The sequence below is a fragment of the Zophobas morio genome, unplaced genomic scaffold (assembly GCF_036711695.1).
Source record: "Zophobas morio isolate AGI-343-1 ecotype UQ-CSIRO unplaced genomic scaffold, CSIRO_AGI_Zmor_V1 ptg000024l, whole genome shotgun sequence".
In the NCBI taxonomy this organism is placed as follows: Eukaryota; Metazoa; Arthropoda; class Insecta; order Coleoptera; family Tenebrionidae; genus Zophobas; species Zophobas morio.
Window position 1 is genome coordinate 6555626 of NW_026972129.1, and position 27827 is coordinate 6583452.

The 27827-nt window shown below is 32.4% G+C and overlaps 2 protein-coding genes across 3 annotated transcripts in view; one reads left to right on the top strand and one right to left on the bottom strand.

Annotated features, from left to right (window-relative positions):
* The window catches only part of LOC135134831 (thyroid receptor-interacting protein 11-like), a 43905-nt gene extending 36643 nt beyond the window's left edge, over positions 1-7262 (bottom strand). The window contains exons 1-3 of the mRNA XM_064063670.1: positions 7032-7262; positions 6790-6854; positions 5089-5145 (exon numbers count right to left, since the gene is read on the bottom strand). Coding sequence (XP_063919740.1) covers positions 5089-5145; positions 6790-6854; positions 7032-7128 — 219 coding nt within the window. The 5' untranslated portion in view covers positions 7129-7262. The remainder of the gene's footprint in view (positions 1-5088; positions 5146-6789; positions 6855-7031) is intronic.
* A 263-nt stretch (positions 7263-7525) lies between these two features.
* LOC135134822 (WD repeat-containing protein 43) lies at positions 7526-27756 on the top strand. 2 transcript variants are annotated; one of them, XM_064063659.1, is made up of 7 exons: positions 7526-7783; positions 7897-8141; positions 8192-8405; positions 8454-8638; positions 26576-26744; positions 26806-27478; positions 27528-27756. In XM_064063659.1, exons 1-7 carry the CDS (start codon positions 7541-7543, stop codon positions 27683-27685), a joined length of 1887 nt encoding a protein of 628 aa, XP_063919729.1. In that variant the 5' UTR covers positions 7526-7540; the 3' UTR covers positions 27686-27756. The 2 variants fall into 2 exon arrangements, with proteins under 2 accessions (XP_063919729.1, XP_063919730.1); XM_064063660.1 differs by having other exon boundaries at positions 26579-26744.
* Positions 27757-27827: the final 71 nt, after the last annotated feature.

A 27827-nucleotide genomic window follows, 5' to 3' on the forward strand; every position in this document is an offset into this window, starting at 1 on the left:
TAGACCACGACTGCAATAGCGCTGCCATCGGACGGCAATGAGTATCACTTCCGCGATGCCAAACTTTGGTCATTACTTATAGAACAAAGATTTAACAACGGGCTAAATTTATTACGAGCCCTAACAACTAAATATTGGGACACAGACAATTTCTCAAAAAAATCCGGTACATATTTTTGATATCATTCAACTCGTTTGGACTAAATGCAAATTTTGCATGGGCATCTATTTTGGCAGAGAGTGAGGTATTTTGCAAATTAATAAATTTTCTTAGAGCGCAAAAAATGTCACCTAAATAAAAAATGTGCCATTTTTGCTGACATTTAAATGTTGGGACACCCGAGAAAATTTGCTAAGTATACCATCGAAATACAAACGTAGTAGCTGGTAAATGCTGCCATTATAATAGGGATCGTAGCACTTCATGCTAGTGTCGGTTTTATTTAGAAAAAAATAGTTAGCGGTGGGGTAGTTTTAGTAAAAGTTCTGAAAATAATAATTGCGCAGTACTGCAACGGAAAATCGATAAGAAAAAGTGAAGATTTATTCCAAATAGCTTAGTCGTCGATGGGAAACATCGTAAAATATTACGCAGACAGGGATACCATAGGAATAAAAGGTAAACTTCCCGGTAGGCCACCACTTGTGAAGCCGCGTGATCAACGACAACTGATGAAAATTTATAAAAGTGGACGACGGAGTACTTCAAGAGAAATTACTACTCGCTGGAATAGCGATAACCAACTAAATTTTTCAAGACAATATTGTCGCGAATGGATACACAAATCAGGCTTTGGTTTTTACATTGTAAATCTTAAATAAAGCTATTTTTGATGGACTTTATTATTTATTTATATTATTTTAGGCTAAAGTAAAACCACAATTAAAAACTGCCCACAAGAAAAATCGGTTAATATGGCCAAAATAAAAATTGGTGAAAAGTAATATCTAACGCTGAGTCCAAATTTGATGTCTGGGTGAGATAATAGTCGAAAAAGAGTTATTGAAATAAAAAAGGAATTTTAATATGGATTATCTCGAACAAACAGTCAAGTTTGCAAGCGGAAAAATGGTTTGGGGGTGCATGTCTATTAACGGAATTTAAAGACCAATTAACAAGGTTCATGGTATGGAAATTACAAATGCAAACAAATATCAAGAGACTTCGTAAAAAAATATTAACAACTACTGAAGCAGTCTACCCTGTTGATATTTATATTTTTCAACAGGATGATGCTTCAAGTTACACACCTACAACACTTATTACAAAGAATAATAATATAAATGTTTGCCCTGACCATCGAATAGCCCAGATCCTAATCTAGTAGAGACGGTATGGCGTGAAATAAAAAAATATTCAGGAAATCATCTATGACAAGCGATTGTCAATCTTCAACAGGAAATTTAGCGGGTCTAGGATACGGTAACAACTCCTGTGTATTACAGAAAATTAGTTGAAAGTATGATGGCAAGAATTCCTGCAGTTATTAAGGCAAAAGGAGATGTGACCAGTTTCTTAATTTGCTGTGTCCCAATATTTATGTCACAAAATGTTACGTTGTTTTCGAGTTTTATGTCACTGTTTGAGTTAGAAATCAGTTTTTGTTGTGCTATAAACATTAACAGTTTTGAAAAACGAATTAATTTTAAAATTTTAATTATCTAAAATAAATTACATTTTTGTTAAAAAGTTTGGTGATTTTTTTATAAAAAATTTTTGTCGTCCAAATATTTAGTTGCTAGGGCTCGTAATATCGGTTCTTGGGGTGGGCAGATAAAAAAGTTGATAATGAAGAGAACCCATAGACTTGTTGCCAAAGTTAAAATACAACTGAGTTAGAATTACAGGACAGACAATATGCCTTCCTGGTCAAGTCAGACAAACTGGTAAGATTGTACCGATTTAGAAAAACTTCCTGCAGATAAGTAACAAATGGATAAACTCTTTCATCGCGATGCCACAGATATTTAAGAAATCTACGCAGTACAGTTTCAATACTCGCGATATGGTTAGCATGATGGGGAAACCGTTTGTTTTGTCTGTCATTCTCCTGATAAAGGAATATTAGAACAAATTAAATCAAGTATTGTACTAATAATAACAGTAAGTAGGAACTTAGACCTTTAATTTTATCTGCTTATTTGCCGAATAAAGAAATTTGTGAAATTAATAATATATGCAACACAGTATACACATCTCACAAACAAGTATTTTGGATTTTAACTTGTTGGCAACACTGACGGTCAACGTGATAGCGCTGTAGTCGGTGTGTAGTTTTTATAGAGTGACAATCAAAACGAAAAGGGCCATCACGTGGGTTGCGCAGTAAAGCAAGTTACGCTGGTCGAGTCTGTTCATAGCTCTCAGGGGATGGAAACATGGGGCAGTAGCGCCGTTAATTTGTCTTACTTTTGTACTGTCTTCGTATATCTGGTGCCAGCGTTTTGTGTCTTCTATTTTTTTAAGTTATTATTATTTATTTTGTCATTTTGTATTTATTAGCAAGAAGAATTTTGTGTAATAGGGTCCTCAGAGCATTTATTACTTTAATTACATTTTATGATAAATCAGTTACGCCACTGGTAAGAGATAGGCGCGGATCTGAAGCTCCGCCTATGTCACCTTTCGTTCTGCTTGGCACTTCTAATAGCAGTAATTTCACCACGAAAGTGGCGTAACATCGATTTATTGAGAAGGGAGGCTCGGCTGAGTTATATTTCTTTTAAAAACAATTAAAAAAAGGGCACCATCTATAAAAGAATAGAGACAACTATATAATAAAAATAAATTTATTTGTTTGGTAAAAAACAGATATACGCAACAATAAATTAATTAATTAGGTTGCAAACTTGACAAGTGGTTTTTGCACCTGCACAACAAATTACAACATTTTATACTTACTAACAAAAAAAAAACAAGCAAAATTGTCTTAAAATTTCTTTTTTAAAAACGAACTTCCAACGCGCAAACTGCCAACAAAGCAAAAAACAAGGAAACAAGGAAATGAAACAAGCACGAGACACCGGTATAAATGCACACCAGAAGAAAAAGACGAGACGGGACAAGAAAAGGAGAAGACGAGCAGCGAAACGTATACTTGTTTGTATAGTTTCTTTTATTTTTTTCACATTCGTTAGTGCTTTCTGTTTTAAACAACAATTTTATTCAACTCATACATCATAATGTCGTATTAACAAACCTTTAAATTCGATTTCTATAATGTCAGTGCTAATAAAATAGAAAACTGATATTTTTATTAACGCTTTCATTTCACTAAAGTTGTAAAAAAAAATTGCTTATCTTTTAATTTTAGAGGTTGTCATGCTGCTGATAAATTCAGCAGCTGCGATTAGGGAACGAGCAGGTAATTTACGAAAACAACGAGTTTTATGCGACTCTGAGAATCACAGCAGACAGGATTGAAATCCAACTATTTGATGAAGAAATAGATCCCTTTGCCTTTTCCGAATCATACCTGGGGGTGCATACCGTTTAACAACACCAAGGTTCGATACGCATTGCAATTAAATTTCAAAAGCAAGAAAAGATCACCATTGAAAATAATATTCAGAAATAAACGCTGTTTAGATCAGGCTATCAGCACTCTGTTTAGGAAAGGAAACATTGTAAGCGCCCAAGTAATTAATAATTGTTTTTTTTTTTTGCAGTGCTTCTACGGATTACGATAAACGAATTGGAAACTGAAGTACAAAATGACAATAATATACTGTGGAAAGTGACATAGCTCCAACTCCAACCCTGCAGGAAAATTAAATTATAAATGTATTCATAAATAAAAAATATTTTAATTACGCAACTTTCTTGTCGTTAATTAACCTTTTTGACTGATCACAAAATGGCTGAGAGTAGTGATTTGGGAATGGCGACTGCCTTTGACTTCATCAGGTTTTATGTAGTTGTGAAATTGATTTAAAAAGAGGTCAGAATTTTTGAAATATTTGCTTTTTGAATAGACCTTTAAAAATAGGGTAGAATCCTTAAAAACGTATTGTGTGCTGAACAAGCCATATAGTACAAACTTAAAAACAGATCGAAATGCTTCGAAATTCAGCACAGCAGCCTCATAAGCCAAAGACGAATTGAAACTTTTTTAACAGGCTTTAAAATCGGGACAAAGCCTTTGAAAATGTTACTTTTAAGCTGAAATAAAATTTTAATTTCTTAAAAATAGGACAGAATCCTTAAAATCGGAACTTCTTAAAAATGGCGACTTAAAAAACAGAGACATTGTGAAAAATTTTACTTTTTTTATATCCTTCAAACATTCACTTTCTTAAATACACCTTTAAAAACAGGGTAGTATCCTTAAAAAAGTGTTGTGTTTTGAAGGGGCCTTACTAATAAAAATTTAAAATAGGCCAAAAAAATTTGTAATTTTAAAATACCTTTAAAAAACAAGGTAGAATCCTTAAAATTTTAACTATTTTTCCGAATGTGAAAATTTTTTTAGTCGAAATAAAATTCCATATTTTTTAAAAATAGGGCAGAATCATTAAAATTTGAACCTTTTTAAAACAAGGGGCTTAAAAACAGGGTAAAAGGGTTAAAAATGTTACTTCTTTAAATCTTGGAAATATTTGTTGTTTTAAATATACCTTTAAAAACCGGGCAGTATCCTTAAAAAAAGTGTTGTGTTCTGAAGGAGCCTTACTACTAGTGTTTGTATATCTTGAACTTCGAATTTCAGTTATCTATTGTCATAAATTTTGAAAGTATTACAAAATAATATTTTTATATGTAGAACAAGTCAATTATATGTAATGCTTTTAAAATATGGTCAAGCACATAATGAAAATTTGACATTTACACTGCAATCTTAAAACACACAAATGTCCTTAAGATTATTTGATTATATTGTGGCGACTATAACAAATTAAATAAAAAACATCACTGATGAATTGTTGCAAAGTGACAAAACATTTCTGTTATGTCGTTTACTTTATGTAAAATTTCTAGGTGCAAAATGCAAGAGGAAGAACTGAGTCGGTTGAATTGATTTTTATAAGAATTTGATTTCTCTCTATACATTTGCCACTCTGAATTTAGAATTAAAGAAAAAAACTTACAGCATTTGCGTTAGTCCTACCACTTAGCTCTGCATTCAGTCGTCGTAAATAATTGATCTGAAAAGATAATAGATATTATACAAGTGAATTAAACATACGTTTATATACGAGATGTTGAGATCGCGAGCACGCAGTGCGAGTGATATCATTTCTTTAAGTGAATAAATATGATTAATTCACGCGGTGTATATACATATATGTTTTTATTCCATTTTGACGAATTTTATGAATACAATTTCAAATAAATAAAAATTTGTATCATAATAATCCCAATCGAGAAATCGTGTAGACTGCGAAACTAATTTTCGTGACAATGAGCTCAACAATCAGTTGTTTACACTGTTCTAAACTTGTGACACTTGCGGCATTTGTGTTTTTGCGAGACAAAAATGTCTGGAATTTTGGAAGATAAAAATGCTAAATCTTCGTCCCTATGGTCGTATTATTCCCAGCTGAAGAATATGTTATCTGTGGAGGAAAATATTGATATAAGCAGGTTTGTGACATCACAATGATTATTTATGAGGTTTAAATTATTCATTATTAGAGATTTCATCAAGTGTCAGCTTTTCTAAAACAATAGTCTGTAGGGTACAGACAGAAGAAATCCAAGGTGTTCACACTCAAAGAAATGAAGAGGTTCTTAGATAACGCTTCTGGTGATGAATATTTACTGAAAAAATATTTCTTATTGTGGGAGTTTTTGAAGGAAGTAGAATTCTTGAATTGGTGGCCATGTCAGTTGACGATGTTGAAGACAGGGGTGGTACTTGTAGTCCAAATTCCCGACATGAAGACTCATAAACTCAGAACATTTACCAGCCTCAATGGAAGTAACTCTGTTCCTTTTTTGGGAATACAGAATATTACGGCCTGAAAAGATTTCACACAAATGGTTGTTTATCATTACAAGAACAAAAATTCCATGGTACAACCTGTAGGAATGACCTGAATTTCTAGACCTTTAAAATCCAGAAGAATACACTCTACTAGTAGACTCTGGGGCAGATTTAACAATTGTAAAGAGCCACGATGTTTGGCGTTCGAATAGTGTTGTGGAAGGATACATAGAGGTCTCTCTGAATAATAAAATTACAATTTCGAGAAGAATCAGTGAGTAATCATCAACAATCATTAATAACAGATATGCAAATTCCATGTCAAAACAAAATAAAAATATAAATTTTAGTAATTTGAATAACTGCAAATTTTACATTTCACACTACAAAGACAAAAATTAATTCAATGTTAATATTTATGGAAAAGAAATAAAAATCTGTTTCTTCATTGAAATTTTTTAATTTACTCAACTCTTTCACTGGTGAATCATGAACTCCTTATGAAGGTTACTATGGAGTTAATAAAGTCAGTTTAAACTGTCAAAATGGAATAAAAAAATATCACATACTTAAGGGGCAATTCTGAATCAAAGTTGTTAAATTTAAAGGGTGTTAAATTGCAAATTTCCATAGTAACGAGTTAAATTCGTAAATCTGATTGGCTGTTTATTTTTTAACAACCTTTAAATTTTAACAGGTTTGATTCAGAATTGGGCCTTTACTCTGTTAAAAAAAATATGTTTATCTGCATCAAATAAAAATTATGAAAATGACCTTAATAATAACAGGGTATCCTAGGCTGCATTGTAAAACTTGCACAAATGTAACAATGTGCTTCAAATATAACTGAATATTTATTTACCTCTTCCTGTTGTTTATTACAGGTTTCTTGAAGTTCTTTTAAATCTCCAAATGGACTGTTTGGATCTAAAAGAAAAATGAAATAAAAACGATGACAATGGCAAAGTCACGGAAAGTTTGTTGGAACAAAATATCTTTTTCATAAAAAAATAACAATTATGTAAAGACATGAGCTACTACAAATAAATACTATTTTGTTCTCATAACAACCTAAATTGACCTGGTAATAAGGGTGAGTTTTACCTTTCCCTTCATCATCGTCAGCCAAAACATTGTTAGCAAAGTTTGATATTTGTCCCTTGAGAGTATTTAAACTGTCATTTAAATTCAGCCAAGACATTTTGTACACTTTTAGCAACTCTAAATTTTTAGCCCGAGTAATTTCTTATTCGTCATGAAATATCCGAATACTTTTTCATTTATTTATGCCAACACACAGTTATCGTAATGTTATTTTATTGACTGTCAGTCGAAATGTCAAATTTCTGTAGGTTGTCAAAAATTTGGACGGAGAATATGTCTGCCATCTACCGGTTTATAGATGGATTTTTTTTAAACACGATTTTCTCATCGTTTGCTAAAAAGTAAACTGAACACATCGTAACATTATTTACCCTTGTATTATTGAATGGAATTTTTATAATATGCAAATCAAAGGAATGAATATTTTGTTTGATCAACCACGACCGATCAACATAATTCTATAACGTTGTTGGTAAAGATGTATTCTTCTTTGTATTGACAATAGTCACATGGTCACGGTCTTGGATGTTTTAAAGAGTGAGGTTAAGAAGACCAAGTGCATGGCGGTTGCTGCAAAAATGGCTTGTCAATTTAGTGAAGATGGTAAATATTTTGCCCAAATTACATCTGAAGGAAAAGTTAAAATATGGAACACGCAAACCAACGCTTTTGAACAAGAGTTTACACCAGATTATCATTTAACGTCATCATGTACTTGTTTACATTTCATGTCTTTGAATGCAACAAGCAAGGTAACCATGTGGTTCAAAATACCATTACGAATTATTTCTTGATTGTAGTATGTAGTACATATGCTGCACATGCCTATATCGACGTCTGCATGTTTTCATTTTTATTTTTTTAGCTTGGGTCCCCAAGAAAGAAAAAAAGGAGAGAATCAATAAACGAAACAAATACACATATAGTGTTTGGAACTAGTTCCGGACGCCTATTAATATATTCGTTGTTGAAAGGTGACGTGGATTGTATAATTGATAGTGCCACAAGCCAACATATTAACTGTCTATCATCAAATAAGAATGAATACATTTATTCAGGAACAGATAATAATGTATTGGTGTGGAATTTTTATAAAAAAAATCTTAGCAGGTATTTCCTTTTATGGTACCATGACTGTTTTATTTTTATGCAATTTTTAGTAAATGGCCTACAGGAAATGACAAAGTTGTTGCTATTTTAGCTATACCAGATAGTGATAGGTTGTTAACTGCATCAAAATGTATTAAATTATGGAGTATAAACTCACAAGAGGTGATCAAAACATACACAGGACACTCTTCTTTAATTACATTGTTACACTATATTCATCCTGTGCGGAGCACAAGTGATGCATATGTGATAAGTGGCTCAAAGGTATTTGATTTAACAGTATATTAACATTTAATGCAACTATATTTTAAGGGTGATCGACTCTTAAGTTGTTGGAATTTGAATGAAGAAATTGATGGGAAAAATGCAATTGCAAGCTTTTTAATGGAAGACATTGTGAATCATTTATCTGTTAATGTTGCACAAGATGGTTCAACACATATAGCTGCTACAGTAAGAAGTGGAGTTGTACATGTGTACCAATATACTTTAAATGGGTAAGCTATTTATGCGTGACGCAGATATTTGACAAAATGTCGATGCATTTTGTTACACAAAGTGTCAATAATGATTTATGCATCTAGTCCTTGTTGAAAAAAAAATGATTACTGTAGATTAAAAAATTTAGCCACCTGTAAAAAATTAAAGTTATAATATGGTTCCTTCAATACCATGCACCAAAATTATTTGCAACCATACAAAGTGTTGTTTTTGAGAGGTAACAGAATTTCTTCAGTACGGCACCTTATATGATTTTACGTATTCTGATTAGTCTCTCCTTAGGCATTATAACTGTAGTTTGTTTTAAAATTCTGATGCCACGTTGCCACTTTATTCTGATTATTTTTGACAAATATGTAGACATAAACCGAGATACGTGTTTTGTTGTGGTATCAATGAAATTAAATTTTAGTGTACAGACTGTTTATAAAAAGTGTAATTATAACAGTTTTCAAATATAGATATTTCAGTTTTTTTGACTAGAACACTCTGTACTTCATTGCTTTATCTAATTGTGTTTTGTTCTTTCATTATGTTGGAGCGTCATTTAAAAAAGTGAAAAATTTCAGAAACGTCAACTTTAAATATAGAAAATTCGTAACAAATTCTTAATAAAAATTGAAAAAACGGAAATATGAATTCATATTTGAAAATTATAACTTTTGGTGAGCATTTTACCATATATAAGTATACATGATATTTCTAACACATATAAAATTTGACAACAAGCGATCAAGTAGTTTCGAAGAGTGTGTGTAATAAAAATCGTCGCAGACAAACGACAGACAGGCAGCCGGAAACGAGACACCTATTTTTTCGTATCTTAGAGGTCATGAAACGTCGTGAAAACATAAAAGTGACCATTTTCTGATGGACCCTATTACAATAAGTAAAAACGTGCAACATTAATCTGTGATGTCTTTTTTTCTATTTTCATTGATTAATGATTTAATGAGATATCGAGGAACGAGGAAATATGGAGATTCTCAAAATTTAAAGAGTGCTACATAATATGATATGCAATGCATATGTAAAAGATTCTTAAACAACGTTAAATTTTACGTTCCTATATTGTACTTTTCATTGTTAAGAAGTTACAAATATTTGGGTACAGAGATCCATGTAGCGGTCATCAGCTGGCACAGAATCAAACTTATAAAGCATTATGCGATATTTTAAAAGTAGCCAAAGTAAGCTTCATTTATATATGTTTGTATGTGCAAAATTTTTCAAATATTTTATGAAAAGAATTTATTTTTTACTCTAAAAAATTAATTACAGTTGTTATCTTCTTAACATCGTTAGAAATATAAAAAAAGGTCTAGAATTTATGTTTAATGACAGAAATACCGTTAGAAAATTCCCAGTTTTTTTGGCATGTATTTTACACTGTTGTATTCTGTCTGTTTAAAAAATTTTTATCTGTTAGTCAAAAAGAAAAGTAATATTAATATTGGCGAAGTCAGAATTTAAGGCCCTTGAAAAATCAATGTATAAAAATGTAAGGTGCTATAAAAAAGGAAACTTTTCAGTCGTGACGAAGAAAGTTTTTGTTGTATGTGTTTTATGCACTTTTATTTTCTTGGAAATGGGTTAATTAAAACACAATTGTCCTTAAAGTGCGTGTATTAAAAATGCGATCCGTTCGTTTTAGAAGCTTATTACGAACTAACTTTTCAGATCACAAATACGCATCTACAAAATATAAAATTCAAACTGAAGTACTCAGCGTTTCTCGGGCGTCTTACATTTATCGCCCTTTATAAACAAATACTTAACAGTAAGCTAAACAGAGAATGTATGGGATATGGTCGTAATAATTTTTGCTTTAATTAATATATTGAATTACAACACTCCCACTCAAAAATTGAAACGACGAAGTAAATACAGGTATCTTGATTTGGTTACCAAGTATATAGCTGAAGATAATTATTCTTAACTACAAAAGCGTCCTTATTGTAAGCCAATGTTATTTCTCATTGCTTTAAATTTTGCAACAGGTACCGCTTTGGTGAAGATGTCAGCTTGTTGTTCACCTGTGGAGACATATTTAGTGGTTATGTTGCCTTTTTCAAGTTGCTCTCTCGTAAAATGATATTTAATATCTATATGTTTTGACCTTTTGTGATTTGTGAGGTTATTTGCAATGTTTATGCACCCGGTGTTGTCTTCAAAAATGACAACTGGATTTAAAACCCTTATACCGATACTAGTTAACAAAGACTTAAGCCACATAGCTTCTTTTACACTTTCAAATAATGCTATGTGTTCAGCTTCAGTTGTTGAAACTGCAACTGTTTGTTGTTTTCTAGTATTCCAGGTTATAGTACAAGTAGTGAATAATTTGTAAAGATAGCCGCTTGTACTTTTCCGGTCAATGTCATTGCTTCCCCAATCTGAATCCACATAGCCAATTAAAATGTTATTAACGTCACCTTTTGTATATATTAATTCTAAATCAAGAGTTCCTTTGACATATCGTAATACCCTCTTTAAATATTGCCATAAAGTTTGATTATTTTGTTTGATATCGACTTAAGATGTTTACTACATATGACAAATCAGGACGTGTGCAAACCATTGCGTACATTAAACACCCAATCAGATTTTACAAGGTGCATTGTAACCTTCCTCTGAATTTAAGCCCACATAATCAATTTTTTCCGGCAAGGGCGTTTTAGTAGACTTGCAGTCAGTCATATTAAATTTTTGTAACACAGCGTTCAAGTAGGACTTTTGGTTTAAAGAAATTCTAGTGTTTTCCCTTTTAATTTCAATTCCTAAAAAGAATCGAACCTCACTTAGATCTCTCATTTCAAAACATGTCATGAGATATTTTTTTTACAGGAGAACATTGTGTGTTTATCCTGTGTGGCAATTATTAAATCATCCACATATAATACAATATAAATATTTTTACTAACGTGTCCTTTATTTAAGTAGTAAAGGCAATGATCGACTGCTGAATTTTGAAAACCTTTTGCTTTAATTATGGAGTCAAAATGTTCAAACCACCGTCTTGACGCCTGTTTTAGACCATATAACGCTTTATTTAATTTGCACACCTGATTATTTGCAGTTTTAACACCGTCCGGAACTTGCATATACATTTCTTCATTTAATGTTCCGTTTAAGAAAGCCATTTTTACGTCCATGTGATGGACTAACAAATTAAACTGATTGGCAATTGCTAACAGTAGCCTGAAAGTGGAAATCCTTGCGACTGGTGCAAAAATCTCTGTATAATCAGCTGGATAAGTTTGACTGAAACTCCGTGCTACCAGTCGCGCTTTGTACCTTTGTGGATTTCCCTGAACATCTGTTTTAATAGTAAAAATCCTTCTACAGCTAACTATGTTTTTATTTAGAGGTTTAGGTACGATTGTCCAGGTATTATTTGCTCGAAGTGAATCCAATTCGTCTTTAATAGCAAGCTCCCACTGCTTCTTATCTGGCCTTGTTTTAATGTCGTCATATGTTACGGGTAACGACCCTACTTCAGCTTGAGCTGATGCAGCGTAATTTAGGAGTTCATTATGATGACTTTCATCATATGATAGTGGTGGACGAATTTTTAACCGTTCACTTCTGCGTAATGAAATTTCTTGTTTTGGTTCCTCAGTTGATTTTATGACTTTTGGTGACTCACCTTTATTGATAGGAAGTTCATTGTGATTAGGAGATTTAAAACTTTCAAGATCTCCTTCTAGTTCTCTTGGTCTTAAGACTTTAAAATTTATTTCCTCCGCGACCACATCGCGAGCAATTATAAATTTTTTACCATGAACATCCCATATTTATTTTATGGTTCATAGCCTACAAGAATTCCTTTTATTGATTTATTATCAAATTTATGTTTTCTTGTTTTTAAATGATTATTTGCTGTTGAACCAAACACCTTTAAATGATTTAATTGTGGCTTTCGATTGTGCCACATTTCATATGGCGTTTTATTTGTGTTGAGCGCTTTTGTCGGGGTTCTGTTGATAAGATATGTAGCAGTTTGAACTGCTTCACCCCAAAATGACTTATCAAGATCTGCAGAACTTAACATTGATCGTACTTTTTCGGTTATTGTACGATTCATACGTTCTGCTACGCCATTTTGTTGTGGTGTATGAGGAACCGTTAAATGGAATGCTATTCCTTTTTCTAAACAAAATTCCTTTACTTCATTAGATAAATATTCACCTCCATTGTCACAGTAGAGGTTTTCTAATTTGAGAGAGAAATGTGTCTCACTTTTAGCTACAAAGTCTTTAAAAACTTTACATAATTCTGATTTGTACGTTAATAAATATGTAACTGTATAGTGAGTGTAATCATCAATAAAGGAAGCAAAATAATTTTGACAACTTAATGTTGATGGTGTAATTGGGCCGCATATATCCGTATGGACAATATATAGGGGCCTTTTCACATGACTTTTATTTTTATTTTTGTTAAATGGAAGTCTTGCTTGTTTTCCATATAGACAAGCTTCACAAAGGTCATTAGTGGGCATGATTTTATTTAAATCAGACATATTATCAGCCATTTGACAACGTTTTAATTGTTGAAATTTGCCGTTGCTAATATGGCCTAAACGTTCATGCCATAAACGAAAATTGTCGCTATTTCTGACCATTAATGTACTTCCACTCTCGGTCATGTTTTTACTAATTCTAAACTTCACACCAAATAAACCATTATTTGTCTTACCTTTTAATATTGTTTTACCCGTCTTATCCTGTACTTGAACACCCTGATCGAATACCACTTTCATACCACTCTCTTGAATTCGACGAATGGATAGTAAGTTGGTTGTAGCCTGGGGTGTAAATAACACATCTTGCAAGGTTCCAGTGAAACCCAACGTGGTGGTAACGTGGATTAGACCACGCTTTGTCGCCGTCATGAATTCGCCGGTTTTCGCAACAGCAACCTGCAATGGCGGTGACAAAACAGACCAGGAGGTAAAAACGTCATCTCTGTTGACCATATGGTCCGTGGCTCCCAAATCGAGAATGAAAACGACGCTGTCAGGGGTGTCGTTTTGTAGATTTTCATCACAGCTAGTCATCATGAACGCAAAGTGGTCGGTGTTCGCAAGCTTTGATTGTGGTGGTTGTTTATCACCTGGATTTTGTTCTTGCTTTGTCAACATCTGTTTATAATAATAACAGTCACCCTTTTGATGATTGCGTCGGCCACAGTGTTCACATTTCATATGTGATAATTTATAGTAAGATTTCGAAGAGGATGTTTGTCAAAATTTTTGTACCCTTCTTTTGAAAAATTTCTTCGTATTTCGTACGCTTTTGAAGTTATCTTGACTCCCACTGGGTCTCTGCGATGAATAAGAACTGCTCGTTCTTAAGGCGAGGCTTTAATTGTTCGCTCCCAGGGTTTCTAATGCAGTTATTACTCCGTTGTAAGAGGACGGTAACGTCAAGAGTAGATGGGGCACTTTGTCCATCTCTTCTAACACGGCTCCGACTGCAACTAAATCTGCAATGATGACATCGAAGCGGGTGAAGTGTTGGAATAAGGTGTTATCGCCTTGGAGTTTCAGGCTTAATAGTTGTTTTCTTAACGCCAACTGAGTTGCCAAACTTCTTCTTGCGTAGATATTGTCTAGTTTGGATAGTATCTTTTGTGCTTGTTCATTCTCTTTCGCAAAACCAAGAAACGAGTCGTGGAGATATTCTACGATGACATTTTTCGCTGTTAAATCTTGTTTCTTCCACTCATTTGTAATCACTGGTGGTACGGCACTGTCTATGACATGTAGCACTTCCAACTCAGCCAACAATGCCCGAATTCTAACTTTCCTCACACTATACTTTTCACCCTTAAACGGTTGTTTATTTCGCTTTACACGTGTGTTATCCATTTTCAGTTTATTTCGTTTGTCGCGCCGGCACGTAACACGATATACACACACTTTACGCGTAGACTGGGCCCATAACCTCTTGGAAATGGGTTAATTAAAACACAATTGTCCTTAAAGTGCGTGTATTAAAAATGCGATCCGTTCGTTTTAGAAGCTTATTACGAACTAACTTTTCAGATCACAAATACGCATCTACAAAATATAAAATTCAAACTGAAGTACTCAGCGTTTCTCGGGCGTCTTACATTTATCGCCCTTTATAAACAAATACTTAACAGTAAGCTAAACAGAGAATGTATGGGATATGGTCGTAATAATTTTTGCTTTAATTAATATATTGAATTACAACATATTTAAACTAAAATCAGGGGTGTTCCACAGAATTTTCGTATTTGATTGTTATCAGTCAATGCTCATATTATAAATAAAATTCCGTTTACAGATTCGTTTTTATAATTTTTTTCTACAGCTGTTGTGAAAGTGATTTTTGCTGTGTTCCTTGTTTTGCGGGTCTTTGCCTCAAATTTTTTCTGTATTTTATTTTTTCTGCGTTCGATTTTACTTTCATTCGTGGGGAATATATTTTTATCTGCACTGATTTTGACTTCCCGAGCATAAGCCAAACAAGTATAGTAATCGAGTCCATCGGACGAATGGCCACTTTTATATTTTGTCGACGTTTCATGACCCCTACAATACGAAAAAAGTAGTCTTCCGTCTCCGTCGGTCTGTATGGTGTCTGCCTATTTTATTAGACACTGCTAATCATCCCCATCAACAATTTGATGTCATCATTTCAAAGAATTCTATGTTTATCGTATTACACAACAATATAATCCTATACGTGTGGTATTCGAATCCGCTTTGAGTTTTTCCCTAACCGTCCAAATTTTCGCAAAAACATAATGCACGGTATAATAGGTTACCATTAGTGCAATATGTTCCGGTCGTGGTGTAGTGGATAAGACTGGAAGTCCCGCGTTCGAGGCCAAACTTGCCCCTTTCGTTTTTTTTTCTCTTTTCCTTTCGCATTGTGTATTATCCATGATTAAGTTTTCAATATAACGTTTTCCACACCCACAAACACAGTACTGTACTTCCAAAAAGAATTAGCAAACATTTATTTGTAATTTGCAGAAGTAGTGATTCGCAATTTGTTGTGTTATATTTAGACAGCGGATTTCTGTCGGGCTACGTCACGATTTTAGTGGGGACGCGCTGCATCGCCGGGACTCAGTAGCGGGTGATAGGTAATCACTGAATTTAATTGTCACTTGATTCCATAAATACAATTAACGATTTATTAATCAAACGGCTAACTAAATGAGAACTGGAATTAACAGCAGAGTGCAACGAAGCAGCGTTATTCTAATCTCAAATAAACGAAGTGCAGCCGGTAACTGCAATGAATTCTCATCCCGTACGAGCCGTACCGAGTTTGGCCTTGTCTAGCCCGACAGAAATCCGCTCTCTAGTTATATTTATATTATAACCGTCCGTAACCGAAACAAGAAATACAGAAAATTAAAGAGTCTCTCATATGTAGCAACCAATTGAAAACTGAAATATTAATTTTTGTAATTAAAAATAATAAAAATAAGAATACATATAATCAACAGTCTATAGGTTTTAACCGTAATGTAGCAAAGATATAGTGGTGACACCAGAGTAAAGTAATTTGAGAGGGGCATTGTGACAAGTACAAGTAGTTGACAAATTGAGCTTGATCAGTGGCCTACGGAAATTCACTTTTAAAGGAACTATTTGCAATTACACCATAAAACAAATATGTTTTTATCTTACCTTATTTCTAAACGACATCCTATAACCCAACAGTTATTTAGACGACATGGATCCTTGGTTTGATTCCGTACCAAGGCGGAAAATCTTACTTTTGGGTGTTTTGTGTCCGTCTTGAATGTTTGTTACTTAATAATTGTACGCAGTCTTAAGGCTCCGCCACACGGTCATTAAAAGATGCCAAAATAAGGCAAAACGCCAACCCATTTTGCGCCTTTATTTTAACAGTTGAAGAGCAGGGCGATACATGTGCGTGCTCATGACATAAAAATCTTTAAGGAAGCGTCTTGTATTTTTTAAAAAACGTAGCAGTTTTTAAAATAAAAAATAAAGTGCGTAAAACCCCAGCGGATTTTTAGCGAAAACTATAACTCGGTGTGCTTTTAAAAAATATCGAGGTGATAGAGAATTTTTTTCTACTTTAGGCGCCACTCTTCGTTTTCTGTTAAAATTTTACTTCTTTTAGTTATTGTAAAAAAACTGCAAAGCATTTTGGGCAAATTTTGGTAAGTTAGGCAACCCAAAATATTAGCTGAAGCGGTAAGCTGTAATTTATGGCCCACACAATAGAGCACCTTTTAAATACCTTAAGCTTATTTGACCACCCTTTGAAGTACCTGACAATAGCATTAAGAAGGATATATATATCTTTTAGTTATATGCACTGGACCCTGTTATACCTGATACATACCTATAGTTGTGGTTCGGGTTCAAACTAGGTAATTGTAATAACTGCATTTATTGAACAATAAATTAATGATTTTATTTTTAATAGCTCTTTAATATTTTTACTTTCTGGAGAAGCTCCTAAAATTTTTTTTCAAATTTGTTAGAGCTTCAAATTTTTCTTTGGCCTTTTCTTCATTGTCAATAGCAAATTGTATAGACTTGGGCAATTTTTTCATAAAGTTTTATCGGAATGCACAATACTTTTAACGGTATTTGCGATGTTAATTCCGTCTCTCATTTTGTCCTTTCTTTACTCCATTCCCTACACATTCGCTGACCACAAGTACCTTTTTCAATAGCATTTACGTTACTCTGTGACAGCTTTATTAATAAATCCGATTTTTTTCTTTCATACACTTCGTTTTCGTTTGTTCATCGTTGACGATATTATTTTTACCGGAATCCAGAATTCGGATACGCAATTTTTTAATAGAGGTTTTAGTTTTGTTAATCGTTTTTGTTTTTTTCAATTTTTGTTCCACAAACGCCTTCGTATACTAACATTGGCCTCCCCAATTTTTTTTTTTGAATAACGGAATTAGGAACGTACCCTTATTATTATAACTTATTGCCGCAGCAAAGCATCGCCCTTGATACGATCCTCGTGCAGAAAAACTTATTCTTTTTCCTCCCACAAATTTATTAACGACAGAATTGTAGCATTCCGCAGCATTGTTCTCAATATCAAAAAGTAAACTAGACGACAAAGTTGCAACTCTATTTAAAACTTGTTTGTAAGGTTCGTATAAAACACCATTTGCGAAAGTAGAAAATAAAATATCATTTGACCGTCCACTTTTATAACAAAAATAACTTGCACATTGTTCGTGATTGCCAAATATATGCTGGAAAAAAAGGAAGAGGCTTATTTTTGCTAAATTTAATAGCACTTATAATAGCTGTTCTAAATTTTAGAATACTATTTTTACAAACATTTTTAATAGTGATATCTGCTTTCGTTGTTTTAACTATTTCTCTAATTTTGGAACAATAATTAGGTACGAAGTATGTGATTTCTATATTCAATTTTTTCTATAAAATAATATGCACCATATGGTTTTGCAGCCCGAACTTTTTTTAATACGCTACTATCCTCGTCGCCTATAATTCTCCTATAAAGTATCTAAAGTAAATCCCTCTAAGATAATTGAAGCTTCCATGGACATAGATGTTTGCTCCCAGTTTTTAAAACAGTTATGAGTTGGAATTTTTTTTTTCTGTTTCATACAGATTTTACAGAAACTACAAAGTTTGTTTTTGACTCCAACATAAAGTATTTTTTTAGTTCTGGCACCAATTTTGCGTCCTACCCCAGCCAGTGCATTGTAATTGGATTTGTAAGAGCATTTGTTCCAAGCTCCATCGACAATAACGGTAATATATGCGACGCAATCATTATCTACCTCCCTCGCCTTCACAGCTAATCGGTACTCTTCTTTACCTGCGTTTTGGTTTGTTCTTCGAAAACTGCTTCGATGCTCTTTAGAACTCTAACTTCGGTTTTACGATATGTCGCCTGGGGTATTTGAGGGATATCTAGAGCTGAACAAAATTTTGATATTTGAGAATAACCCACGCCCGTTGATCTAACTCCACAAATAGCTGCATAATTGACTTTGTATATATGATTTTCAGGTTCTGTACAAAAATTACCGAATATTCCGTACATATTACATTTGTAGTAGAAAACACGTTTTAAACCATAACAATTTTCGTAAGTTATTTCAATATTGTCTAAAGTACAGACCAACATATTATGACTGATTGATTTCAGTGTTGTTAATAAGTGGTCTATGTCAACAATTCTACGTCCAGTACTAATTTCTCGACGTGTCATGAGTACGAAAAAAGTGGTCTCCCGTTCCCGTATGTCTGTCTATCCGTCTGTCTATCTGTCTATCTGTCTGCCTGGAGTCTGTATCCATTTTTTATTAGACAAGTGTTCTTCGAAACTACTGGATTTGCCATATTTTACATGTATATTAGAAATATCATGCAGATGATTAAACGCTAACTAAAACCATTGTTTAAGTATATTATAGTTGGACAACCTAATACAAATTTTACTTCGCCTAAATAGTGAGCTTTAGGACAAGGAATCCAGGGGGCGTGGGACAAATTTTTCGTCAACGCGCATTTTCACTACAGTGAGCGAACGTATTAGGTTTATTTTACTCTACTTCAGATGGCGCCATCAAACATTAGCAAAGGCAAACACCCTTCACTCTGCTCTTATACGAGGAGTTATCCATAAATCCATAACTAACATTGTTCCGTAAGGAGTAATGTGTATAGACATATATATACAAAATATGAAAATATACTTGACATAAAAAATATGAAGCAACGCGTTGTAACGTGATACGAAAGAATTGTATTTAAATGAATTTGACGCCTATTTTTATTTGACTATATCTGAAGACTGACAGAAACTTTAAAAAGAGTTTTTAAACTGGTATAATTGTTTAGTTTTACAAGATTTAGTAAAATTTTGATTCGTGGTGTTACAAAAATATTAACACAAAATGAAAATATATTTTCAAAGTAAATAATAGAATGACATAAACTTTCGGCGTTGACATTACAAATAATTACAAGACAGAAAAAAAAAACGCATGTTTGTAATACCGGGTTGTTAAAGGCTGCTTTCAAGACTGTTTGTTTCTATGAAAAACAATTGATGAAATCCGACGTTTTGGTAGATTTTGTTCCAAAAATACGAGATAACTAATTGTTTCTTGAACTAGTTTCCGTAACTTTTAAAATTTAAAAAGAATACGCCATTCTGCTGTAATAAAATCTAGAATAAGGTCAAAATCACACATTAGTGTGATTTTGACCTTATTATTAAATTATTAAATCAGATGAAATATTAATCACATCTGATTTTGTCAACCACATGAATATAATTTACATTAAAATAAGTTACAGACATTGTTTGAATTGTTTACTATATTTCGAAAACAAGATAAACAAATAAATAAATAAAATTTGCAGTTTATAAACTTCAGAATTTTAGTATAAAAATAATCATGTTTGAAGCTTTATTTGTGTTCCATTTTATTGGGTGTACTCTGTACTGGGCCCCTCTCGGGATATAACACCGACATCAGTGCACCGACCCAACGTTCTTCAACCGATGGGATGATTTATTACTTCCGTTATGCTAGCCCTACACACAGCGATCTGGTTTTCGGATTTTCGGCTAGATCTGCACAGTTAGCTCTTTGCGCACTGCACACTGACACAGACATAGAGTATTTTGTTCACGCCAGCATCAAAAATACTACGCCGAAAGCACTTCTTCAAGTGTTAATTTTTTTAAGAAGTAATATTTGTCAGCGTTTCCAAAATTTTCCTCTTTGCACAGGTCATCAAGTCATTTTTCGTAAATTGCATTTTAAAATTTTTGTTATTGTATTTTTTACTTTTTAATTTTCTAAGGCATGAAAAAATCCCATATAGGTTTCTATGAATTTATTAACGAAATCAACTGATAACTTGCGCGCCATTTTGTGTTAATTAATATCAATAGTGATTATGATAATTTTAATCCATCTGAATGAAAATCCATCTCTCCCAAATATTTTACACCGACATAAATTTATTACTTTCTTGGCACGATTTGTAATCCGAAGTCTCCCTCCACATGCAATTTTTCGTCGCCTGAGAACTTGTTTGATCTACAGACCAAACCACACTCAGGCCAATATCGGCTTTAAGCGATCTATCTATAAGTTGACATTCGTTAGAGTTGATCTGATACACATCCACTACGAAGAACTAACCCGTTTCGACTATTGGACTTTACAACGAATAAGTGAACAAAGTTCTTGAACATCTTAACGATTTAATACATAATGTTTCCGAATGACAAAATTTACATTTCAAATTGTATTATCAAATGGTAAAACACTCACCAAAATTTGTCACCAACAATGAAATGACGCAATCTCCAAATTTTACAATACTATATCCTCCGTTTACGGTTTATGCATCCGTATTGAGTTTTCACCTTGGACGTCAAGATTTTTGGAAAAAAAATGAACATTTTCTAATTTATAATGTTATTTAAATTTTAAAAATAGCATAGTCCTGATCTTGTGATTTATAAATACGCTATTGAGACTTTTAGGCTTTTCGATTTCTCGATTTTTCAACTTTAAATGTCTCAATTTTTCAATATTTCAATTTTGGGCTTTTCCAATTCTTCCATTCTTCAAATTTTCCATTTCTCGATTTTTACTTTTTGGATTTTCAATTTATTGTTAAACTTTAGATTTTTCAATTCTTCGACTGTTTTATACTTCGATTTTTTTTTCGATATTTTAGTATTTCATTTTTTAAAATTCTAGGTTTTTCGATATCTCGAGTTTTCAATACTTTTGTATTTCAATTTTTCAATTTTTCCAATTTTTTAATTTTAATTTTCAATTTTCCAGTTTTTCTTTTTTAAAATTTTTCGATTATTCAATTTTTTAATTTCTCAATTTATCGAATTCAGATGTTTCGTTATTTTGATTGTTCAGTTTCTCAATTTATCAATTTTTCAATTTTTAACTTTCCTTTTCGACTTACGACTCCTCAATTTCTCGATCCTTCGATTTTTCGATGTCTCAGTTTTTGAATTTTTCGATGTTTCGATTTTTGGATTTCTCGGTTTCTCGATTTTTTTCTTTTGAACTTCTCAATTTCTGGATTTTCCAATCTTTTAATGTTCCGATTTTTCAATTTTTCAATTTTTTAAATTGAATTGGATTTCTCGATTCTTCAATTTTGCGATATTTTAATTGTTCAATGTTTTAAATCTTAGATTTTTCGATTTCTCGATTTCTCGATTTTTTGACTTCTCAGTTCTTCAGTAGTTAAATTTTTCAATGAAAAAATTTTGACGTTAAATTTTCAGTTTTCTGATTTCTCAATTAATCTGTTTTTGATTTTCCCACTTCTCAAAGTTTCGATTTTTCAGTTCTTCAATTCTTCAATTTTTCGACTTCGCTTTATTGGTTTTTCGATTTCTCAATTTTTGAATATTTCTTTCAGTTTTGATATTTTTCAATACTTCGATTCTTTGATTTTTCGACCTCTAGATTTTTCGATTTTTTATTTTTGGGTTTTCAGTTTTTCGTTTTTTATACATACATTAAATTTTTCAACTTTTCCATATTTTAATTTTTAAATTTCTAGATTTTTCGGTTTCTCGATTTTTCAGTTCTTCAGTTCTTCAATTTTTTTATTATTCAGGTTTTTGATTTTTCAATTTTTCGATTTTTTAAGTTTGCGATTTTTCGACTCTGCTTTTTTGACTTCTGTTTCTCAATTTTTTAATTTCCAAATTTTTGGATGTTTCGTTCAATTTTGTGATTTTTCAGTTTTTCGATTTCTCAATTTTTACTTTTCAATTTTTAAATTATTAGTTTTTTCGATTTTTTGAGTTTTCAGTTCTTCTATATTTTAATTTGTTCAATTTTCGGAATATTTAAATTTTCGATTGTCCAATTTTTTTTTTATTTTTCGATTTTCCAATTGTTCGATGTTTCGATTTTTGAATTAACCGATTGTTCAATTTCTCGATTTTTAAATTTTAGATTTTCCAATTTTTATTTTTTTGATTTTTTTATGTTTCGATTTCTCGATTTTACAATTTTCCCATATTTGAATTTTTCAATGTTTTAAATTTTCGATTTCGGGAATTTACTGTGTTACAGTAGTCATCACTCATCAAGAACGATTATTGCTGTGCGTTCAAATGCATACATACTGATAAGCACGTACATACAAGACGCATTTAAGACTGTTTTAAGTCTGCTACATTTAATTTTTGCGATTTTAAATTTATTTCTTGATGTCTAAATCGTATATAATTAAATGGTGGTAACTATTTTGTGATAAAATTCATTTTAGTTTCAAAGATAATATGTATTTAGTGATTTGACTACTGTTAATACAAAAAATACGTAAGATGTTCATACTGAATTAATTTGGTGTTCATAGTTTGATGATAACCCATAGTTATTCTGGAGGCAAATTAGATGACTTGTTACTTATTAATTAAAGTAGTGGTGTTCATGGACAATATACTGCGATAATATTAAATTTTTGTTACCTTAACCTTTATTTGTTTTTGTGCAAATATACGTGCTACCACACACATGAAACAGGTATGCACTACATATAAATATATTACATATATGTAGTCTTCAACACGTACGTTCGCTTATTTTGTGACTGCTCCCCGTACAACGTACTGACTAATACGTCCGTTTACTACCTTATCGACATCACCTACTTACAGACTATTTTTACCTCCTTTCGTAAGGTACCGCCACTTCACAGTGAAGCGAGTGAGATGTAAAATATATGTTCATTCTTTTCTACATGGGAAAGTGATTCTCCGTATAGGTTGTCCAACTATAATATACTTAAACAATGCTAAAACTTGGCAAATCATCTTCACCACCAATGGGATGACGTCATCTCCAAAATTTATAATACAAAGTTTTTTAAATTTTATAAAATTAGATATTCCTGCACTTGTGGTGTGTAAATCCGTGTAGAATTTTCACCCTAGACATCTAGAATTTTTGGAAAAAATTTTAACTTATCCGGGTTCTCACAAAAAAATAAAATTTGCATAATCAAATTTTATAATTTTTCGAAAAAGCTGGGTTTGTTTTATTGTATTTCAGAGGCGAGAGAAGTTCTGTCGAAATAACCTTCGACCAATTTGCTTCATTCAAAATACATTCCGAGAGGTAACTAGGTATGTACCTACCTAAATTTCTAAGATTTTGGGTTGAAAAATTCCAAGATTACTAAGAAATACTCACAATAACGTACCTTCGTACCTACAATAAAATATTCTTGGAAATTTAATTTTACTTTTCTACCTACTTACAGAATATGCCCAATGCGTACGAATTTTTATGGAAACAGGAATTTAAAAATAAGAGTAAGAATTATGGTCGGAATTATATACAGGGTGTTATTGAAAGGTACGTACAACAAAATGGACAGTTCTTCTCAAAGTCTAAGAAGTCGGAAAAACTTATTTTGTGTTATCAAAATTATAAGGGGAAAATTAACCCTTATCCAACCTTTTTAGACGCTACTGAAGGATAAATAGGTAAAATTAATTTATTTTAGTAAATCCTAGCAACTGTAACAATAAAACTTTTGTCAAGACTAAATGTTGCTATAGAAACGAAAGATGATCTTTTTATCAGAGGCGTACAACGAATTTGGACATATATTTTAATAATTTTTATCTCTAAAAGGAGAACACTTTTACCTGAACTTTTTTTTAACTTTTAGCACCCATACTTCGAGACCAATTACCGATTTTATTTTGTACGTACCTTTCAATAACAGGCTGTATATGAACAAGCATTTTTTTTGTTGTGTGTATTGCGAGTAAAGATCTCAACAGTCTCTGACAATGATTATATTAATTTATTTTAAAACACACACTTGGCTTTTTTCATTTCTTATGACAGTAAATTAGGTTAAACCGCATATCAAAAATTCTCTTTCAAGGGACTTTATGCTAAAATAAAAGTAGGAGGTGCTATTTAAAAAATTATCGATGACGTCATACACCTGTCAAATGTCGCTCAAAACTTTTGAAACTAATATTACAAAATGGCAATTTTTATATACCAGTAGACGTGTTTTTGCGTTTTTACTCTCGAACGTAAGCTAAGAAATATTGTTTGTTTTCTTTCATAGTAGATAAATATTTTAGTTCCTTAGGGGCCAATTCCAAGTTGGTGGCGCAAGTCACTGGTGCAGCGCAACTTTATAATGCTAATTTGGGTATCAAATGCTGGTTGCTAGGGGTGACGGAATAAACAAGCGCAATTTTTCGAATTTTCCATTGAAATTTGCACCATGGAGTTGCGGCACCTCTAGTAGGCAGTGCAAGTTGGCGCAATTTATCTCGAAAAATTGCGCTTGTTTATTCCGTCACCCCTAGCAACCAGCATTTGATACCCAAATTAGCATTATAAAGTTGCGCTGCACCAGTGACTTGCGCCACCAACTTGGAATTGGCCCCTTACTCTGCTCTACCTGCAAGCCGGGATACACTTCCCCCGCTGACAATAGCAGTAATAAAACTGGTTATTGTAAACGAAGGTGAACGATTTTAACCCTTAGAGATGAGTGGCAGCTGTCATAACGAGGTAGCATGGGTGTTTTACAAGTTGCATATCTTTTAAAATAGAAATTTTCTTGAGGTGTGGTAGAGCCTTAATTGTAAATTATTTTTGCTAATCAGATTTCCTAGTTGTAAGTGTAATTTCAACAGACAAGAAACAACACGAACAAAAATTTTCAACGTTTATTTAATATATTTAGCAAACCTAAAATAATAATAATAACCGCAATTATTTGATAGATTAGCATCAAAACATCGACTTTAACTACTTAGTGAATCAAACTGTATAGAACCCAAAATAGTAAAGAAATGGGATTAAAAAAGTTTTTTAGTATTTCTAGCCACTACTTTGTTTAAACATAATTGTATAAAAAAAATACGTATAGCCGCGTATTCTAACAATTAAGTCTCAACCTTTGTGCTATTTGTTTTTTTTTTACTCTCAGATATTTATTTTATTTGTGTAGTTCTATTTTTAAAACTGCTTTAAAGTGAATTCAAGTGCGGTCTTTTATGCCACGTCTTTGGCAGGTATAAAAAATGAAAGTAGATATTTTGAGTGAAATTTTATTACAAAGAATACAATCCTACACTAGGGCTCAAATTTTAGTCTTCTCGTCATCTTCAGAACCTGACAGAGAAAAAGGGAAGAACTGATTTTATAAAATAAAACCTACAAAGCACATTAAAGATTAAATACAATCCAAACACGAACGATAGCCATACCAGAAAAGAAAAAAATGTGGCGCACGTTTTATGTTTATATCTTCGTATCACTCCCTGTTTTTGAAGATGGAGTCGTCCATTCATTTTTCGTCTGCTGCACGTGTTTATGGGTGGGCTATCTTAAATAATTTTTTTACTTTTAGTAGTGTAAGATTGGTCTACTTACGACTCCGGTCATTGGTTTGTCCCTTTTCTATAAACTTGCAGTGGATGGCTCGAGAAGTGGAATTATTTAGAAATAATTATTTAAATGAGTCGTAAATAAATCAAAGTATTTACTACCTTGTTTGTGTTGTATTAGCATTTTTTAAGGTTCCTTTACCGACTAACATATAAAACGCCTTACAAGTGTCGGATGTTGTTGACAATATGTAGATACTGTTGATTTAGGTACACCTTTTTGTTTGACATCGGTATGAATCTAACAGAGATGGTGTTTTGTGCTTCGACACTTATTTAGTTTTAACGGTGGTCATGGTTGTTGAAAAGAAATACTCGTGGTTTTTTAGCACGCCCACAAAATTAAGACTGGCTAATTTTAACTTTATACAAAAAAAAAGTTTCAGAAAATTATGCAATGTTTTTTGTGTTTAACGAAATTTGACGCGAAATTCCATGATAATACAGTAAAATTATTTTTTGTAGCAGAAAATGTAGTAAACCGATAAAACCTAAAACAACAGTGCAAATTGTTGCTGATTCTCAACAAAATGGAACGGTGAGTCCCATTCACATTGCAGCTGCAACTTACAGAGACGCGGAGACTCTGTGCATTTGCTATGGTACCTCAATAACGCAGATATTTGAGGACGTGGTAAGTTTGTTTACACATTTCCCGAAATTTTGATGACTTTTACACAAATCAATGTTTACAGAAAGTATCAGCATATAAGAAACTCCAGTGCCTTTTGAGGGAAAATGTTTTAAAGCCAAATGTCTCTAAGGAAAATCAAATTTCAAAACTCCGTACCCCCGTCGTGGGAAATGACGTACATTATTTGTCATCTCAGTCAAGTACAATCAGCACAAAAAGGAAAAACGATGGCCAGCAGGAAGTTCCTATGGAAAAAAGGTTAGAAAACCTTATGGTCAATGAAAGTGATAGCAACGAGAAAGTGCCAAGAGCAAATAACTTTGCGAAACTCTTAATACAAGGCTTGCATAGCAAAGATAAAAGTATATTGCAAACTGTTTTGCTAAAAAAAGATGAGCAGTTAATTAAAAACACCATTAAAAGATTACCTATTGATGTAATTCCTCCGTTATTTGAAGAATTAACAAAATTAATCCAAGGTAAAACTTTGTCCCGACGAATCGGATTGATGTGGGTTAAGAATTTAATATTAATTAATACTAGCCTTCTTATGACTAATCCAAATTTGTCAACAATTTTTGGTGACATCTTAAGAACTATAGAAGCTGGATTGGCTTTACAAGCACCAAGAAATCAGTTAATGGGGCGTTTAGAGTTGCTGGTGTCACAAATAAATAATATATCTAAACAAGAGTCTCAAGATTATGAACCCGCCCTTGTTTTTAATGATAAAGGTATGTATTACTGATGGCATATGTCAGAATCTTATTGTTTGTGTTGCAGTGTCCAGTGACTCTGATAATGACGAAATGGAATTTGAAGAGCATTCAAGTAGTGAAAATGAATGGGAAGAACAAAGCAGTGGCGAAGAAGATCCAGACAATGTAAAAATGAATGAAACTGATGATCAAAATGAATCAGATGAAGCAATGTCTTCATGAGTAATTAATATGAAATCTTTCTGTTGAATTTTACTTTTTTTTCTTTAATATATAATACTACTACTTTTAAATATTTTTAAAATATTGATACTGATAGTAAAAATAATCTGGGGATTTCCTTAAAATTAATTTTCATTTTTAA

Coding starts and splice junctions, on each gene's coding strand:
- LOC135134822 (XM_064063659.1), top strand. CDS start 7,541: ATGGTCACGGTCTTGGATGTTTTAAAGAGTGAGGTTAAGAAGACCAAG. Junction 8,639..26,575: donor TACCAATATACTTTAAATGG/GTAAGCTATTTA, acceptor TATTTTTTGTAG/CAGAAAATGTAGTAAACCGA. Junction 26,745..26,805: donor CGCAGATATTTGAGGACGTG/GTAAGTTTGTTT, acceptor CAATGTTTACAG/AAAGTATCAGCATATAAGAA.